An 18821-nucleotide genomic window follows, 5' to 3' on the forward strand; every position below is an offset into this window, starting at 1 on the left:
AACTAAACTGATATGATCCCCCGTTGTCACTGCCGAGGCGGAGTGATGCAACAGGAACAGAAAAACAAGAAAATAAGAAATCCATGTGTTTGATATAAAGAGCCAAGGTCCCGATCCAGCAAATGTCATCCAAATGCTGGGCAGCAGGGCCAGAATTTTCACATCTGCAGTTCTGAACATGTAGTTCCACTATATCAGTACTGCATCAACGTCAGCGAGCAAGTCAGCAGCAGCACTTGTGAAACACGCCAGCGAAATTAAAAACAGCTGCAATTCCGACACCTTCACCTCTGCAGGTCACAGTCACGTGGTACAAGCATTTAGCTGGAGTTTCTGACTGTTTAGAAAGGAAATTTGGAAATGTTTTTGAAATCTAATCTCTGTTCTTACACAAAGCAATAAAAGGATAATAAGAAAATCTTTTTGGGGTTTCGTGGAGCAAGTGCTGACCGCTGAGTAAGTTCTTACCACCTCAGAAAGTTGATGAATCACATTTGATCACAAATTGGATGCACGTGCCAGGAAATGTGTGCAATTACCATGAGTAAAGAGGAGCGGATTTATGTGCAAACCACAACCTGACAGGTACTTTCAACTCAGATAAAAAGAAGAAGAAGAAGACGACAGGAGGGGGAAAGCCACCTAAGGACAAAATGTTCTGCTGTTGGTTTTCTTTTCTTCTTTTTTTTCCCCCCGCCCCAAAGCCTCAAGCGTTATTTCACAACGTAACGAAAAAGATCTGACACAGCCAAAGAAGGGAAATGAGTGACTTGAGTTTCAACCGCATTCAAGTGTGTGGTCACTTACACTGTAGCATTGTGCAGAACCCAACGGTTCCATTTCTCACGTCCTGCCTTTCAGGCCTGAACAACCGTACATTTATCAGCGGTCTTTCCATCATCACTAGTATTTACAGCACGTGCAAAGCTGCCCGGCAACCAAATCTGAATCATGATATCAGCGCGTGATGTTATATAACCATAAAAAAACAATGCAATTATTGTTTACAGTACAAACAGAATTCCACACATATTTTACAGAAACAGCTTTGTATTAGAAAATGTTTTGATGTTGATGCACGTAAGTAAATCACTCTTAAATTGGAAACAGGACTGCACAAATGTGTTTTGTAGTTTTTGTTCTAGTTTAAATTTGTATGTTTAACAAAAGAAATCAATGATTTGCGTACATTTTTCTTGTGTGTGTTCTTCCCAGGTCAGACCTCCTGTATTTTGATCTCACCTAAGGCCAAATGTGAAGCAAGCAACTATTGATGGACACTGCCAATGATCTGCTGTCTGATGAAACACATGTTGCTGCTGATGCGAGTGTTTAACAGGATTAAGCCTGGGACGCAGACCCCTATGCGGACCCTACGCTGTAGCCTGACGTGCACCTCCAAAAAATCCTGACTACGCGTCACGTCGAGACGTGAACGTCAAGGATTGTGATAGGTCCGCTCAGAGAAGGTTGCAGAATGCATGAAGAGGTGGAATAACCTTCGCGACAAATATGTGCGTCTCCGGAAAAAAAATGGCCAAAAGAAGTCATGTTTGTCATGTTCAAAGTTTACAGTTTGATTCATGAAAGCAAACAGTCGTTCAAAGAAAAGCACTGGACTTTCTGTTGTAAATTGTTTTGTTTTGGAATCCGGCAAGAGCCCCCGAAACCATACAAAGACACAGCCACACCCCCTAGCGGCTTGGCAGTGAATTGCAGAGCAACGCGTTCCCTCGATGCAGAACTTTGAACGCTCAGTGACAGCGTAGGGTCTATGCTGTCGCTACAACGTCGCCGCGACGCAGAAGCATAAACCAGGCTTTAGTCCTACCTGTGTATCTGGTCTTGCCGGCTGGAGCGAACTGGAGCCAACCCATCAATCTCATCGAAAAAGATGATGGATGGCCTCATCAGGTAAGCCTGGATGGAAACGTACACAAGAAACACACAAGTGAGGTTCTCATAATAACGTCACTGCAGCAGCAGATGAAAGCTTGTGGTTGAGTTACTGAAGCCATTGATGTTTTCCACCAACTTCCCTCGGACCTCAACAGATGACTCACCTGGTCAAAGAGCAGGCGTAGCTGGCGTTCTGATTCACCGACCCACTTGCTGAGGCAGTCGGCGCCTTTCCTCATGAAGAACGAGACCTTCCTGTCTCCCTGGCTGCACTCGTTGGCCAGAGCCCGTGCCACCAGAGTCTTCCCTGTCCCCGGAGGGCCATAGAACAAGCACCCTCTAAAAGAGAGGGGACAGCAAATCAAGGCAGTGTTTAATCATTGCAAACAAAGCTACTTTTACATCTTAGCCCTTTTCTCAAATGATGCTGTACCTGGTGCATTAATAAAAGACAAAATCTATGAGATATAATATGAATAACATATAATATACAACAGAATTCAAACCTTACTGTACCTGGGAGGCTGAATCTTGAACTTCTCAAACACCTCAGGGTAAAGCAGAGGAAACACTATCATCTCCTTGAGTGACTGGATGTGGTTGCCTAGACCCCCGACACTGTCAAATTTCACCTGGGAGGAACACACACATTTACAAAATTAAGCACAAGAGTCTCAAAATGCATCAATAACGATTTCCACGTTTTATCAAACTAAAGGTGTTCTTCTATCCAGCTTATGGGTTTTGTTCGTGTTTCCACTCACTGAGCTGTCAAGGTTCATGGGATCAACATCAGCCAGGCTGGCACCAACTTTCGCCCGGTCACGCAGCACGCCACTAGCCAGATCCTCCGTGGTCAAGTTCATGGGCAAACATCTATAACAAAAACGAGGGAAATAGTGACTTTTTAAGTGATTAAATGCCACTGAGATAACATTTGGTATCACATACACAAGGATAATAAACGGCTGTGGCTTCTTTGAAAATGTACATAGAAACAAGTGTTTCCATCAAAGTTTAAGTATAAGAGAGGAAGATGAAAGGTGGAAGCAACAAAGCGTCCATCACCTGTTCCTTGCCCAGGCCATGCTCTTGCTTTTCCTCCTCTCAAACCGTTCCTCATCAGAGGACGAGGTTGTGTCGCTGCTGTGAATTGCATGTTTCTTAACTCTGAGGACAACCAAGTGGGACAACATAAATTCAGAATCAAAGCATCCACATCACTTTCACTTATCAGCTGAGACCAGCAAGTGTGTGAGAACACTAAAGATCCTACTTCATCAGTCAAGAGAAAAGCAGTGCTGAATACTCGACTATCACATAGCACTGAGTGCCACATTGAGGTTTCTCACAATCACCAACCGTATATGGCTTCTTCTTGCTGGGGATCTGTGGGTGTCAAAAAGTGACGGGTTGCTCTGTTTTCTGTTCACGGGTTCTGAAAAAGTCAAAACGGGTTTTAACACAACCCCTTGAACGAGATTAACATGAAAACATAACACCTGAAACACACTGGGCCGCAGCATGAGTGTAGCGTTGGTCGCTGTGGTTAATAGCCACTGCGTTCAGTCAGAGCTGATGTCACTGACAATGATGAGGTCCTTCAGGGATCTACAACAACAGAATCTCAAAAGAAATGGCTCCCAACACGCCACTGACATCGAGACCATCCCCAGTGTGTTTCAGGCACACAAACGTCAGTAGTTACCAATAGGTGGCGCCTCATATCGCTGCACTGTCTTGCGCTGCCTCAAGTTGTACGGTCGGTCGTTTTCCTCTTCTGCCTCTTCTGCTTCATCTCCTTCATCATCATCTTCGTCTTCATCATCTTCTGCATCCTCCTCTTCTTCTTCCCCATGAGATTCTGCAAGTCATGAGGGCCATTTTACTACAAATACCGCTGATGACAATGGACACAATGTAAACCAGCACATTTGAGAGATTGAGGCACTTCATAAAATCATGACTCACAATGCCTCATTCTACTGATTCATAAAAAGCACATAAGTGGGAAAACTGACCTTCCGTCCCCTCCTCCTCCTCTTCCTCCTCCGTTTTACTCATGACTTTGTGGTGTGTAGGCATGCTAAAGGTGCTCCTGCGCATAGATTTCCTACGCTTCACCCGGGAATACATGTCCATGTTTTCCTGTAAGAACAGGACTTTTACCACTTGTGTTCATGTTAAGAGGAAGCTCTTTTCTGAGCTCTTGGTTGTGTTACAGAAGCACCACACTCACCTCCTCTGTGTCTCCTGTCCACATGCGAAGTCGCTCCACTTCACGGTTCTGCCTGATGCTGCTGATGTTGTCCATCTCCTGAAGAACAGCCTCAGCAGTGCTGCACACACGTACACGTACACGTACACGTACACACACACACACACACACACACACACACAGGGTTTAACTTTTTATGGCAGTGCAGCAAGGGGAGTTTAACAGCATCAGTCTTCACGGAGACATTTTTGAACACTAACATTTTTTATGTCCCCTTGTAATGCAGCAAATGAGACGTGAAAAGAAGAATGACGACTCATCTCTCATTAGAGGGTTAACGTCTTTGTTTTTCATCAGGAGGGCAGAATATTGTTTGCAACTTTACAAATAGGCAATTGAAAGACTCAGTGGGAGTAAGACATTTCTTCATTTCACCAGCATTCAAACAGCTTAACCGTCAACAGACAGCCTTAAAGCCAAATATCAACTTCATATGTTCAATCATGTATTTTTCCCAGTAGAGTGCTGCAGGCAAAGGCTTTTGGGTTTTGTTTTTTGTTTTTTTTGTAACCTTTAAGTTTGCATCGCCATGGAATTAACACCAAAAACAAGCTTGGAGACAAAAAGAAAAACTTGAGACTTACATTTTTGTTCAGTGTGACAATATGATTTTTGAAGAAAAAATGCAATTGTTTGGAAAAAAACAAAAACAAAAAAACACCTGGTGTAACAAGGAACTCCACCGAGGGTGTAACTTCACCACAACTAGCTCAGCGCTTTCTGTCTTTGGTGTGATGATTATTAGCACACGCTGCCACTGCTGCGCTCTCATTTAGCTGCTTGTTAGCAACCACTTTTTAAAAGACACATAAATGCATCACTAGTCTACTGCTGGTGCCAACCACAGATCTCATTTCAGGCATTTAACCAAAAACCCATTAAGTTTAAGACAAGGGATGTTCGAGAGTCTGGGTTTTAGGACTGTTCTCTCATAGGTTGGAACACTGAGCAATCATAATAGCAAGTCTGATTACAAGCTTTCTGAGGAAATCCCACCCAGCCATCACCATCATATTACCACACTCTACAATCAGTCCCTCTTGTTTGAGGCAGTTAGGAACGGAGCCGGAAGTGTGACTTGTAGCTCACCTGTTGACCAGCTGGTCAAACAGCAGGCTCTGATTGAGGTGTTCAAACTGGCTCTTCCTCTTCCTCTTCAGCTCCACATGGCCGTTCATGCGTGAGTGACCTCCTCCTCCACTCTCATCATTCGGGTGACCAATGTGAGCTGCAGCATCAATAAAAATCAATTAGGGATATATTCTTCAAAATGTTCATATAAATATATACACAGTATGTTATTAATGACACAATAAAATGCATGAACTGCAAAAACATGCCATTACCGTGTCCATTCTGCATTATACGAGACGACAACCTAGAAATTAAGAAGGAAATCTTCAGTGAAAACAGTACAGACACCGCTCAGAGAACTCTTTGTCTCAGTGTTGACAATACATGACATGACATGAGGTTGCGTTTTTAGGAGACAATGTCAGTGAACAGACCTTTCTTTGTGCAACCAAAGTGGTAATTACATGATTATGAGAATTATAAATTTTATATTTGAAACATCTTTCTGTCGAGGTCAACATAACAATGCAGTTGTGTTCTGACTTCTGGTAAGTGGAAGAAAAGCCAGGAGACGCTGACCTTGTGCGATATGTGGGAATGCCCCAGCTGACCCTCTGACCCTTTGTCTGAGGGGAGGGGGAGGTATCGCTGGAGCTGGGCTCAGAGGCAATCTGCCGCCGAGTTCGCTTGGAAGCGGGGGGCAACCGCGGGCTGCTGGGACTGCTCACATCACTACTGTGCTCTTTCTGGTGAACAGAAATCAACGTGTACAAAAAAGAAGAATAAGCAAATGCAGATGTCACAAAGAAAATCTGAATCAACAAGGAAAAAAAAGAAAAAAATGCATCTTAATAATCCATGTGCACACTGACTGGCCACTTTATTAGGTACACCTGTCTGCTACTATGTACACTTTTACAAAGGTTCTAGTTTTTTTGTTTCTTTGAGAACATCAACAGAGAAACCTACTGCAATGTTTCTTATGGAGGTTGTGAGTGTTCATGCCACACTGGAATGCATGTTATGGAAATGTATTTCCAATTTCCCTGCCTTGATGTGTGTAAATGAGGTGGGCCAAAATATTAGGAACACCTCACATTATCATACCATCCGATTCAGCACTCCTGCAAACTTGAGAAGGATGTGGGTGTATAAAATAAAAGCATATGAAAATAAGGAGACTGCAACAGCTGCAAATGGCAAGACCAGAAAAAGAAAAAAAAAGAGTATTATGATGTGACAGGACAAAACACCAACCAATCATGTGCCCTTGATGCTTATGCCCTTCCCAGCTGATATAGGACCATATCTCACTGTTGTCATAGGCAACTGTCTGCACAGAGGTTTGTCTGACTGTCTGGATAGAAAGATGCAGACAGACTGAAAAGTGCAAGATGTACCATAAGTCAACACATCCACAGGGGAGAGCTGATGCAATTCATATTGGTCCCGCTCAGAATTATACCTCCTATAAATTGTTTTCCCATCATCATCATGTCATATATTGCAGACAAATCACATTCAAATACAACGAATCAAACAACAGGAATTAATGAAAATGGGGCGCACCACAACAAGGAGCTTATGAATAGGAGCCCAGACACTGTATATACAAACACATTTACGACCATAAAATACCTAATACTAACCTATACCCATTTGAAGTGCAGCTAAATGGTCCTCAGACATCTATATAATCAGTCCAGTCATTAAACCAATCGGCAAGATATACCAACAGAGACATATGGCAAATTAAAATAACAGCACGGTACAAATGGATTTCAAGCAACCGCTGACTTTAAATCTGAAAAAACAAACAAAAAAAAAAAACAGACAAAGACAATTACATTTTATGGCGTTATCGAGCTCATTCCACAAACGTGGACCACACTAACTCCCGTACATTTACGTCTCATACCCTATAAAACGTGCTCTTTCTTGTGCAATATTACTTTCTGTAAGCTTCAGACGACTGGAGCTGTGAAACGAGGGTCAGTAGGATCATTTACCTTAGACTATGAAACCGATAACTTTGTCCTGTAGGATTTGTCATTCATGATGACTAGGAAATGTGTTACAACAAACAATTTTAATAGCTCATGAGGCTCAAATAAGACCTGATATAAGTTTAAAAGTAGGGCACCACTATGTCAAAAGCAACCGCAAATGTCAATATGGCCTATGGCAATTTACAAATATTTCATAAAGACTGAAAATATTAATTGAATGAACATTTTATGTATTCGTTATAGATCGATATCCTGCCTCAATTTCACCTTCTACAAGAAATCAAGTATATCTTTAATAGATTCTCACCAAAGTCATACTTTAATTTCAATGTTTTTACAGTGAAAATTAGCATTCCCTCCAATATTGCAAAAAATATCGCAAAATTCAATCAATGTAACACATTTTGATACTTCTTGATGTAGCACAGCCTGTGATTAAAACTCTGAATTTAAACAAACATACAGATTTGGAAAAACCTTTGCATTAGATTGAAAGTTTAAGAATTCATCAATAAACCCACTTAGGTCTTCCTCATTTACTTTGATATTAACAAGTTCTACAACTAAATCATTGTCAAATACAGATGGCCAACATCTGCAGCATGTTTATGAGAGCAAAACTTTCACACTGCCAAAGATCATTGCTGGAGTTGAATGCATCCATAATTATACATGATATACTTGCGGTTGTACGGTTTATCAGTAGAAAGATTTTTAGTCATTCATCATTTTCTGTGTCATCATTTAGTTTGGCTTCAAACCCACAGGGCTGAGCAGGAGCCAAGAATGGGTCGAAATATATTGAGCCACAATTCAAGAAAATGTAAGCTCCTCGCCCAACAACTCATTAAAACTCACAATTACCCAAAAAACAATCAATAAATTATCAGATCGGTGGTGTGGACAAGCGTTCCGTGATAATGGTAAGTACAGCACAAACACAGACCCTCACTTTACAAAGTCTCAATGTTTACATTTTGAGACAAAGGCTGTCAGACAGTTCCCAAGTCCAACGACTGCCAGCACAAGCTAATGCTGTGCTTTATCGTTTAAAAAAGAAGTAGACTATTATTGCCCAGCAAAACGACGTTAAAAACCCTTATCGTGATTTTAAAAAAAGAAAAAGAAAAAACACAACTCCTGGAGCATTAACATCAGAAAGTTCACCAAGTTCAGACTTGCTAAATACGGGACTTGAGCCAGCCAACTGTTGTGAACCTAGGACTCCCTTCCCCCACTGTAAGCTAACTGTCGGTTAGCTGTTACCTAGAAACGCTAATGTTAGCTTTACTACCCTTTATCCTTGTGGAATTCAGAAAATATTAACTGTAAGACTTCCAGCCAGGTGCCACGAAGTGATGCTAATGTGCTCACGTCAAACCACCAGTTGACGTTATTTAAAAATCAAATATGAGGAGACAATGAAGGAACAAGTCAGCCGGGTGAAATTGCCAAACACAAAGGGAACTCAACTTGGAGCTAGCCAGGAGTTAACATAGCTAGCTTGCGATTTGACAGCTGTGCAATCCATCCGGTGCCACTGACAGCCGAACGAAACGCTGCATTCAAGTCTTTGATTGTGTGTGTACATGTCTCGACAGGTGTCAAGTCCAATTTTGCTTTTATTAGGTTGTGAATGATAATAGAACACCTTGAGGCCACGGCTAAGGCTAACCTAGCAGAGGCAGCTAGCTCGCCGGGGGGAAAGAAAAGAAACCGGCTTACATGTTCTTCAGATTTTCGCTCGTTTCTCGACGACGACCGAGTCCTTGAGGAGATGAAAGGGCCAATGCCCTGTCTTGAGCGTTTCCTTGTGTTCACCATGTTTTAGCCTGAAGTCTGCCCTTACAAAATCTCCCTGACCGGCACCTAACACTGCCTCAGTGAGTGCAGCATCGAGGCGCCATTTCTCTCTCTCTCTCTCTCTCTCTCTCTCTCTCTCTCTCTCTCGCTCGCTCTGTCCTTCTTTCTCTCAAGTGGATGTGGGTCGGATAAAAACAGCAGGTGCATTCACAATGCTGACATATAACAGAGAGTACGTAAATAATTCGATAGTATTCACTGCATTGTAAAAGTATACTTTTTTTGGGCAACTTTTGCCTCTCTCGCAGCTTTGATGTCATCACCCCAAGTGTTGAAAAGTAGCAGCTTTCTCTCTGCACACGTTGCATTTCCTGCAGAAAAGTGCTTTTCATACAGAATTTTATGGACTCAAAGAAATCATATTTGTGCAACTACTTCTGTTACAGTTGCCATGGTAATCTGTAACTCATTTTTACGGGTAGGGCTGTGCAATAAACTACAGCAATATATCGCAATGTTTTTTTCATGATACTTTCTGAATATTCCAGCCTCCTCGTATCAAGTTTTTACACTGAGTAATTAATATAACGTGATATACATATTATTAGCCTTCCAGGTGATACACAGAACTATGTATTTTATTGTCCATTTTGAAATATTCAGTAAATTATTCAGTCATTTACATTATTATTGGCTATCGCAAAAATGTATCATACTGTATCGTATCGCAATACCTCATGATAACGTTGCATCATGGCCCATGTAATGTGATACATGCGGTATCATGAGGTCCTTGCCAAAACCCAGATGCAAATTACAGGCAATGAAATCAGTGCGATAAGTATTGGTAAAGTAAAATAAATACCCAGAGGAGGAATGTTAAAATAATAAAGGAAAGAAAAAGGTGAAAATGATATCCGAGCAGTTAAGTACACAGTGTACCTTTAAGAGCGCTATCATATTGCAGTTGTTGGATTTATTATCTTGTGGTTGTAAAGAGGCGTTTAATAAAAAGAGGTGTAAACACTGATTTTTTTTTTCAAATTTGACAAATTACTTTAAATTTGACAAATTACCTCAACGTGACAAAAAAAAAAAAAACACGATTTCTGTGCGATAGTCCCTAAGTGGACATAATTGTTGCCAGCATAGCTCCTCACTTTGCTCTAACATCTGCAAAATATTATATTCTAAACACGAATGTGTGTTAGGTAGATTAAGATTTCCATGCTGAACTGAGGACTAGGATATATCTTGTTCACTGGGTTTAACTGCCCCCCCCCCCCCCCCCCGTTAAACCCAGTGGTAGAAGCTGTGAGAGGCTCTCTGACCAGACTGTTTTATTATGAAGTAAACGTGACATTAAATCAGCCTCTCCAAATCCTCTGTAGGTCCCTGTTACCCTGCTGACCTCTGTGTGTGTGTGTGTGTGTGTGTGTGTGTGTGTGTGTGCGTGCGCGTGTGTGTTTGCGGTTCTGTTTCTGGCACAACTGAAAATGCCACCATGCAAAGCCATCTGTTACATGATTTAGTTTTGTAAAGCTGTAATTATAAAAACAAACAAACAAACATTATATTGCACACACAACATTTCCACGTGCATTAAGCAGCTGTGATTTGTCTGTAAAATGTTTCCTCCCAAAATGAACCTTCAACACAAGGTTGGAATCATGCCAGAAAAATGTTTGAACTAGGAGGAATAACGCCGGGAAATGACTGTAACTGCAGGCAAATTCAGCTAAATTTTCATTGAGATGGGTGATATTTCTATTTTTATTTTCTTGAGAAAAACTCAAGTACGTATGTAAACATTCACCCAACATTTCAGTGCAACTTTTCCACCTTTCAGTGCAGCTTTTCAAGCTTAATTCAGTTAGACATTGAGTTAAACAAAAAAATCCCAATCAAATGTTAATCAATGGATTCATACTGTGTGTTTGTATCTGCCTCTTGTGGATAAATAGGTACGACAGCCTCTCTCAGTGGAAAAACCCCTTTGCTAAATGATGTGTTGCACCACTCAAAGACATGTGTTTTTGTAAGAAGTCAAGAATAGTGACAATATTGACTAGGAGACGTTTTTTTAATGTCTGGCACTGCACCAACCATTCAGTCTATTTTTAAGAAGGTTGTCACATTCACGTCTAAAAATGTACTGAAAACAAAATAACCGTATTTTTTGTAACTTCATATTTATTGTCTTACCTTTTAACTTCATTTCTATTAAACACCCTTCAGGCTGCTCCAAAAATAAACATAAATAAGTGTGCCTTGCTTAAAATAGAAAGGGATTAGCTGAGCTCAGCAGTAAAGTTTCATTACGGCAGTAGCGACAGATTTACGGCACTGGCGACGTCACGCATTGCTCAGCAGAAGGGCTGCTGCTACACGAAACTTGTGGCTACAGATGTGTAGCTGTGGATTAACCGAATAAACGCGGGCTGGTAAAGCAGTTTTTGACCTTAACCTTAATACGGGCATGTAAATAAGCCTCTGCTGCGAATAAATGTTTATATAATCCTTTTTTTATGCTGTTGGGTTTATATGCGTGCTAGCTCGTTAACGCCCTCTTATATAATAAACGTTAGCTTAATGTACCGCTATAAGCAGCTTGTTTTTATTATTATTCATAACTTGATGATATTGTCCATTGTCATCATTTTATAGGTATTGGATAGCAGTTTATCACACTGAACCATCAATGCCGACTTATACATTTTTTTAAAATTGGCCTAACAATGCTGTGAGCGTCCATTTTAACCTTTTACAATTATGAAATGTTATATATTTCTCAGATGGACAACAGAAAACGTCATGAAAGACATTGACACTGTGGGCGGAGAGAAAGATGAAAAATGGTAAGATGACCTGAATAGTTTGAATTCTCTGTAACCTTTTATTTATTTATTTATTTTAGCAGTTTGTCTAACAAATATAAGCAACACAATCTGGATGTTTGGAGTTCCTGTAAGTTGAAAGCCTCAGAAGTGAGAGTATAAGTTGTCAGGATGTGTGAGGGAGAGTGTATTCTTCTGGTTTGGAATCACTTAAAGATTTAAACGTTGGCGTAAAATAAAACACGCATATATTTTTATGTAATACCTCCGGTGGCTGCAAGTTATGCACAAGTTAGTAAGACAGATGCTCTCTCATCTGTTGAAGGGTTGAAAATGTAGAAAATGAAGAGGAGCCGCCGATGAGGAGAAGTTTCTCGGTGGAGGACCTCCTTGATGAGGTGGAGAAGATCTGCTACGATGCCTCCGGGTCTTCGAAGGTAAGAAATTCAAAATTTGCGTCTCAGATGTTTGCAATTCTTTTTTTTTCATGTCATGTTGCTCACAATTTGAAAGCAAGAAGTGGACTGTCATTGCAAGGATGATCATACAACCATTAATGAAGTATTAAATATGTAAAGTAGTGTTTCACCTATTAGAATTGGCTGTGGCATGTGGAATTCCTTGAAAACACTTAAATATTAATGAGGAATTTGTTTGAACAAGGTCTTGGATTTTCAGCGAAGTGCTTTAATATGTTAGGAATTGTTATCGTGTTATGTAGAAGATGTCTCGGTCGGGGACGTATTTTAGTGCTTTGTCGTGGTTTGAATTAACTCTTAGCGTAGAGACATTTTTGGAGGCCAATAATATTCAGAGGAAGAAGCGGGTCCACCCCCTGTGACCCTTAACGGGATCAGAGGTAGAAAATGGATGGATGGGTCATCGGGGGAAGTGAGGATCAAACCAGCAACCCTTCAGTTGCTAGACGGACACTCTACCTCTGAGCCATGCTGCCCTCTGATGACATTTCTATGCACCCAATTATGTCTCTTAAGTTTTTGGTTCTATTTCTTTTTGTTTTTCTTTTTTTTTTATTACACGTATTTGGTGCAAAATGTAACCATTTTTATACTTGAGAATTAATAAAATGGTCAAAAATCCCTTTAAATTGCCACATTGATTCACCATGACTTTGGGCAGGGTACCATAGAGACATACATGCTGTTATTTGGCATTGATAACTTTCGACATTTAGAGTTGGGTTTTTTTTGTAATAAACCACAGCTATAAACTGCTGGAAAAGTTTGAGAATATCTCTTGACATTACTTAGAGTCCTTGAATTTAGGGTCATTGCTGTGGCTTTAATTCCAGGTGGAGATGGTGGTGAGGCTCTGGAAGGACGGCTTCACTGTGAACGATCAGGAGTTTCGCAGTTACTCTGTTCCAGAAAACCAAGACTTCCTGGATGCAATCAAACGGGGGTGAGATTGATTAATCCAGAATTAGCTACAAGTTCACGGTTAATGATTATCAGCTAAGAAACTACAGCCTTCTAAAGCACAATGCAACGCAATTATGTGAAGCTTTTAAGGTGAGATTTCTGGCTTACGTTTGGCCTCCACTTCCACGAAACAATCGTTCCCCTCACAAAGCTCAAAAATTAGCTCCACAAATGTCTTTGCATTGTCCCTTTAGTTTGAACTCAAGGATTCACGCGCGTAGTTGAGGGGGTGAATGTGAACTTTTCTTAGTTTACAAGAACACTCCACAGAGCTATAAGCAACTATGAATAACTTTACAGGACAAGAGAAGTCTACTGTATATTTACTGTACGTATACAACATGTATATAAACTTTAAGCCAGGATGTAGTTGACCTGATGTTACCTGTAGTAGACTTATCCCTCCCCCTACCACAGACATGACCCGGTGACATAAAGATAGATAAAGCATGACGCTCATTAGTGCTCATTTGTCGCACTGACTTATCTGATTGGTCTGGTTTGTAATTTGTCCCAGGGAGCTTCCAGTGGAGTGGGAGAGCAGAGCCGAAGAGGAGGAGCTTGAGATCAGTGTGGAGGACCTGACCGAGGAAAACTATGTTCCCAAGAAAAAGGCCTTTCACCCGTTCAGTGGCAGAGGATATCGGCTCGGCAGGTGACTCCCAGTCCTCTCGCTGTTGTTGGTCATTTGTGTTGATACTTGGCTTTGGTGCGCAGGTGGTGCAGCAGTCTGTCGTGCTGCCTACCATGACGGGGGTTTGATTCCCTGGGTTGCCTCTGGCTTGTATTCCCCCCGGGAAGCTCCTCGCCATCAGGTGAAAAGACGTAGCCAAATGCCCCACATGTGGCGGAGCAAGCATGTGGTTGTCGGCGATGCCCTTCTCATTACCAGAGTGGGCGGAGCAACAACCTGCTCGTTTGTAAGGGGGAAATCACAGATTTTAGGAGGAAAACAAAGGAAAAGACCAACATAATAGATTAAAAAAACCTTAAATATTGATTTTGATATTTATTTCCATTTTCAGTAATTGCACATGTAAGAGGCAATATAATAGAAATAAATCATGGTAACAAAAAGACACTTGACAATAATAGTAATGAAAGGAAAACATAAATATGAATGATGTTTTATTTCTTTATTAGATTTAGGAATATTTTTAATATTTGATATGATAAAGCATGTATTAATAGCTAGAACATCTCATACTATCAAGAAATATATTAATTGGTTAACTGACAATGATAATGGAACGAACAACAAAAACAATTATAGTTAAAGTGAAAATATGTATTTTTTTTTATAGGCCATATTAGGGCTGTGCTCAAAAGCGCGCGCGCGAGCGTGCGCACACGCACGCACACACACACACACACACACAATGCCATATATTGTTATTAAAAAATGACTGAAGTATTTGCTGAGTTGGCTGCAGTAGTGTGTCATGTCCATTGTCAGCAGATGCTATCCCTCTGTTTACCACTAGGTGTCTCTCTAAACCCAGAAATCCTAGCAAACACAAACAACAGCAGACAGTCCCCCGGATGAACTGACAGCTTAAACATCCTCAATGGATTGTGTGTTTTCTTAATTTCGGGAAGGGGGGGGGGGCTGTCTCTGCTAATATGACAGTATCAAATAATAAAATGGCCCATTGCTAATGTGTGTAATTCTAACTGTTGTATAAAGTATCTTCTTTTTTCCTTCCATTCCCAGTGTTGCACCCAGAGTAGTGGCCAGGTCACCATCTGTGCACGAGGATGGAGAATCTCCTCCTATCCCCATGGTAACACTAGACCACTCCCTTCCAGTTACCTCCCTGCAGATCTGGTTGGCTGACGGCAGAAGATTGGTGCAGAGGTTTAACCTATCGCATCGGTGCGTAACACTCTGTCAAAGCTTTAAACATCTCTATCCGAGCGTTTGACATCATTGAATAATATCGACCTAATATCTGCGAGAGGTACATCTTGACACTCACTGCGACCGAGTCTGCAAATCTCGTAATCCTAAGCGCCGCAGGGGGAGAAGTAGTTCAAGAGATAACAAAAAGAGTTTTGTTTGTAGGAGCTGGGGAGGTAGTGAGTGTGTGAGGATTATGTAATGCTTTGCTCTGTCTGAAGGCTCGGTGCATGTTATTCCCTGCCACCGTGCATGGGGCTGCAGAAAACATAATCTGAGATGTAGCAACTGAGTGGATCTATAAAATCCCCAGAGAAGGATTGCGTAACTGATGCAGCATTTATATAACAGGGTTAGTAGTGAAAGGATGGAGAGGACTGAACCCCTCCAACCTTCTGCTAGCCTCTGTGTGAGCAGGGGAGCAGCAATAGGATCACTTGTATGTGCTGGGCGACAATAAATAATAGATGCTGTAACGAGTACAGTACTGTAGGAAGAAATCAGATGTCACCAGAGATCATTTTGACTAGGAATGCTCAGCCCACTCTGTCCTGATCCTGTGATTAAAGGTCTCTCGTTTCTCCCTCTAGGATCACCGATGTTCAAGATTTTGTGGCACGCTGCCAGAGGAGCTGCCCACCTTTTGTCCTGGCCACGTCCCTCCCGTTCCGAGAGCTCAACGACAAAGAGTTAAGTCTTGAAGAGGCAGATTTGGCCAACGCTGTCATTGTTCAGAGACCCCTGAACACACAGGCTCCATTTGGACACTCCTGACCAATTAGCCTGACCGCCATTTACGCCACATCTCCCCCACACCTTTACACCACTGCCGTTTACACCTGGTATTTGAATGAGGTCTGTATCTGGACGCGTTGTTTGGATAACACAATCCACACAAGGTGCCGTCATCAGAGGATGACAATGGGAGACCCGTGTCCGCGGAGCCATCAGAAACGAGATGCTTGCTGTCAGGGTGTCAGACTGGCCAAGTGCTCAGAGATACCAAAACATTTCGGACCCAAATGAAAGCAAAAGTTTGGCTGCAGGTCCGGCTGCTGTGTTAACGGCAGAGATGCACCTTGCCACATTTTTTTGTTTTTGTTTGTAGCACTTTTTATTTTTAGTTCCAAGCCGCAACACATCTTCTGATAGCAGAGGAATTTTTCTTCTTGACTATCACCACTATCATTGTTCTTTTCTTTTTTTTTGCCACTATGTTTAAAGCTAAATCACAAGGATGTAATAAACCACACTTTAATTCATTTATTTAAATTTTTTGTTTTATTAGCGCACAAAAAACACTCAAAATTTGGCTTGCTTAGTCATTCGTCTGACTCTGTAGCATTGAAACCAGAATATGAATGAAATACGCCCATATTTAACTTCTGCATCAAAATATTGCCTTATTTAGAATGAGCTCAATAATTTCGTCCAAATCCATCCATAACTTTTTGAATTATCCTGCTAACGGACAAACCGACGCTGGCGATCACGTGACCTCCTTTGGCGGAGCTATTAAAACATCTAATACCGTGTTGACAACTCGCCTAAAGCTGATTTGGTTCCACCTCTGGAGGACAGAGATCTAATCTCATCGAGGATAATGAGAACACGGGCAGGTGGGAAGTTAATATCAGATCATTTATTATCCAGATAATGTGCCTAGATACTGATCAGGTTTTAATTCAAGGTGTAAATGAGGTCTTCAGCACTGGCGGCTGCTGCGGAGGTGCCGCTGTCAGTGCTCGCCATGCCCCCCCCCCCCCCCCCCCCCCCGTGGAAGACGGTGTTTACTTACCAGAAGATCCCCTAAATCCCTAAACTGCAAGGAAATGTCACCCATGCAGATGGTCCTGCATGTGTGTCCATCTGGTGGGTTTACCATATGTAACCCCCTCTACACACACACACACACACACACACACACACACACACACACACACACAGATAAACAATACCACCAGCAGCACCAAGTCTTCCCAATTGCCTCTGCACTACTACCATCAGCTAAAACGAGGGGCTGCTCTTTCGGTGTGTAGTTCTTTTACATTCGTATTTCACGATCTTCTGTTTGCGCATTATGACGATGGTAGAAAAGACTGGAGCTTGATATTTTTTGTTAGCCTGACTGGTTCAGTTGTTTTTGTCATTTTATTGCCTTTTATGAACATTTGCCTTGGTTTTGAGGGGATTATTTGAAGTGGAATGTATTTTGTTATTTAGCTGCATCCTTTCAAGACATATCACAAGGTACAATAAAAGTCTTCATGGTGCTTTTGTATTTTTATGATTTTTTTTTTTTAGGTGCCTCCATATCTGATATCTTACAGGATTTCTGATCGTATTTCGGATCCTAATCTCCCTCCTTCTGCGTTTCTTTTTGTGGGCTCTCTACTCAACAACACTTTCAGCCACAGAAACTACTCAAATATCAGTTAATATGCTCAGATTTCAACCATTTACACTTTCAAAATACACCGTTGGGCTGTCAGTGAAAGCAGGGGACCTCGGTCCGATCCCACTGTGACAGTTTAAACCACAAAATGTCCGCCAATGTCTTCTCATTCCTGCAGTTTACAACCATCTTGGACAAATTCTTTATGTGAGGAAATGCTATTCTACTTCCTGTAAACACTGACCAGGTGTTGCGTTAAGACTGCTGATGGAAATATTCGATCAAGTTTTCATAATTAAGAAGCCATCAGCTTCGGGAGATTGTGATTATCATGGTGAGTTACGGCGTGACAGCCTGGAGCGCCTTACGTCATGTTCAAAAGCAACATCTGTGCTGTCATTAGAGATTTAATGGGGACTTAATTCATGGAAACATGGAGGAGCAGTGACTTCACAGCGGTGTTATCAAGACAAACAGGATGGAAATAATGTACCAGGTGGTTGTTGGTGCTCACGCGAGAAGTCACTGGGTTGTAGAAACAACGGCGATCGCAGGCCCATTTGGACCAAAAGCGGGTCACTCTGGCGCTTCCGGTCCAGTTATGGCGCTGTCAGATGTGCTGGCTAGATGTCGCCCTCATGCAACGAGTGATTTGTGTTCGATGTGGGCCATAAAAGATGGGTATGTAGCTCAGTTTTGGCAGCTCCCCTCACCTGAGTCAACACCACAGTCCCAGTCCAAATATGGGCCACAAGAGAACTAAAACAGGAACAACTGTCAGCCACATTTGGGCCAAAACTGGGGCACTTTGGTACTTTTGGTTCAGTAATGGTGCTGTGGATTGTTTTGGCTACATGCTACTGTCGTGTAATGAGATGGGCTTGATTTGGGCCAGGTGTTGGCCATAAAAGATGGTATACATGAATCACTAAAGGCAGCTGAACTCACCTGAGTCAGTGTAGGCTGCTGGAGAACTACAACTGGGAGCAAATGTCTGCCACATTTGGACCAAACAATCATTGCTTCCTGGATTGTGTCATTGAGGGACTGCTAATTCCTGCTCCTCTCCTTTCCGATGAGGCATTCTATTATTCTAGGCTGGCTAAGGAATGCGTGTGTGTGTGTGTGTGTGTGTGTGTGTGTGTGTGTGTGTGTGTGTGTGTGTGTGTGTGTGTGTGTGTGTG

The 18821-nt window shown here is 41.8% G+C and overlaps 2 protein-coding genes across 3 annotated transcripts in view; one reads left to right on the forward strand and one right to left on the reverse strand.

Moving 5' to 3' along the window:
- Positions 1–9164, reverse strand: part of atad2b (ATPase family AAA domain containing 2B) — a 73681-nt gene extending 64517 nt beyond the window's left edge. Inside the window, exons 1-13 of the mRNA XM_086188621.1 lie at positions 8986–9164; positions 5831–5997; positions 5524–5555; positions 5267–5405; positions 4139–4238; positions 3921–4047; positions 3608–3763; positions 3262–3337; positions 2968–3069; positions 2664–2775; positions 2416–2531; positions 2064–2238; positions 1832–1920 (exon numbers count right to left, since the gene is read on the reverse strand). Of these exons, the coding sequence (XP_086044747.1) occupies positions 1832–1920; positions 2064–2238; positions 2416–2531; positions 2664–2775; positions 2968–3069; positions 3262–3337; positions 3608–3763; positions 3921–4047; positions 4139–4238; positions 5267–5405; positions 5524–5555; positions 5831–5997; positions 8986–9084 (1490 nt within the window). The 5' untranslated portion in view covers positions 9085–9164. The remainder of the gene's footprint in view (positions 1–1831; positions 1921–2063; positions 2239–2415; positions 2532–2663; positions 2776–2967; positions 3070–3261; positions 3338–3607; positions 3764–3920; positions 4048–4138; positions 4239–5266; positions 5406–5523; positions 5556–5830; positions 5998–8985) is intronic.
- On the forward strand, positions 8159–17515 carry ubxn2a (UBX domain protein 2A). Of its 2 annotated transcripts, none has more exons than XM_086188623.1 (7): positions 8159–8183; positions 11859–11921; positions 12226–12337; positions 13213–13322; positions 13860–13997; positions 15057–15218; positions 15833–17515. In XM_086188623.1, exons 2-7 carry the CDS (start codon positions 11878–11880, stop codon positions 16014–16016), a joined length of 750 nt encoding a protein of 249 aa, XP_086044749.1. In that variant the 5' UTR covers positions 8159–8183; positions 11859–11877; the 3' UTR covers positions 16017–17515. The 2 variants fall into 2 exon arrangements, with proteins under 2 accessions (XP_086044749.1, XP_086044748.1); XM_086188622.1 differs by lacking the exon at positions 8159–8183 and adding an exon at positions 11387–11507.
- Positions 17516–18821: the final 1306 nt, after the last annotated feature.

The sequence above is a fragment of the Aulostomus chinensis genome, chromosome 20 (genome assembly GCF_037954235.1).
Source record: "Aulostomus chinensis isolate RoL2024-O1b breed Wild chromosome 20, RoL_Achi_v1.0, whole genome shotgun sequence".
Classification (NCBI taxonomy): domain Eukaryota; kingdom Metazoa; phylum Chordata; class Actinopteri; order Syngnathiformes; family Aulostomidae; genus Aulostomus; species Aulostomus chinensis.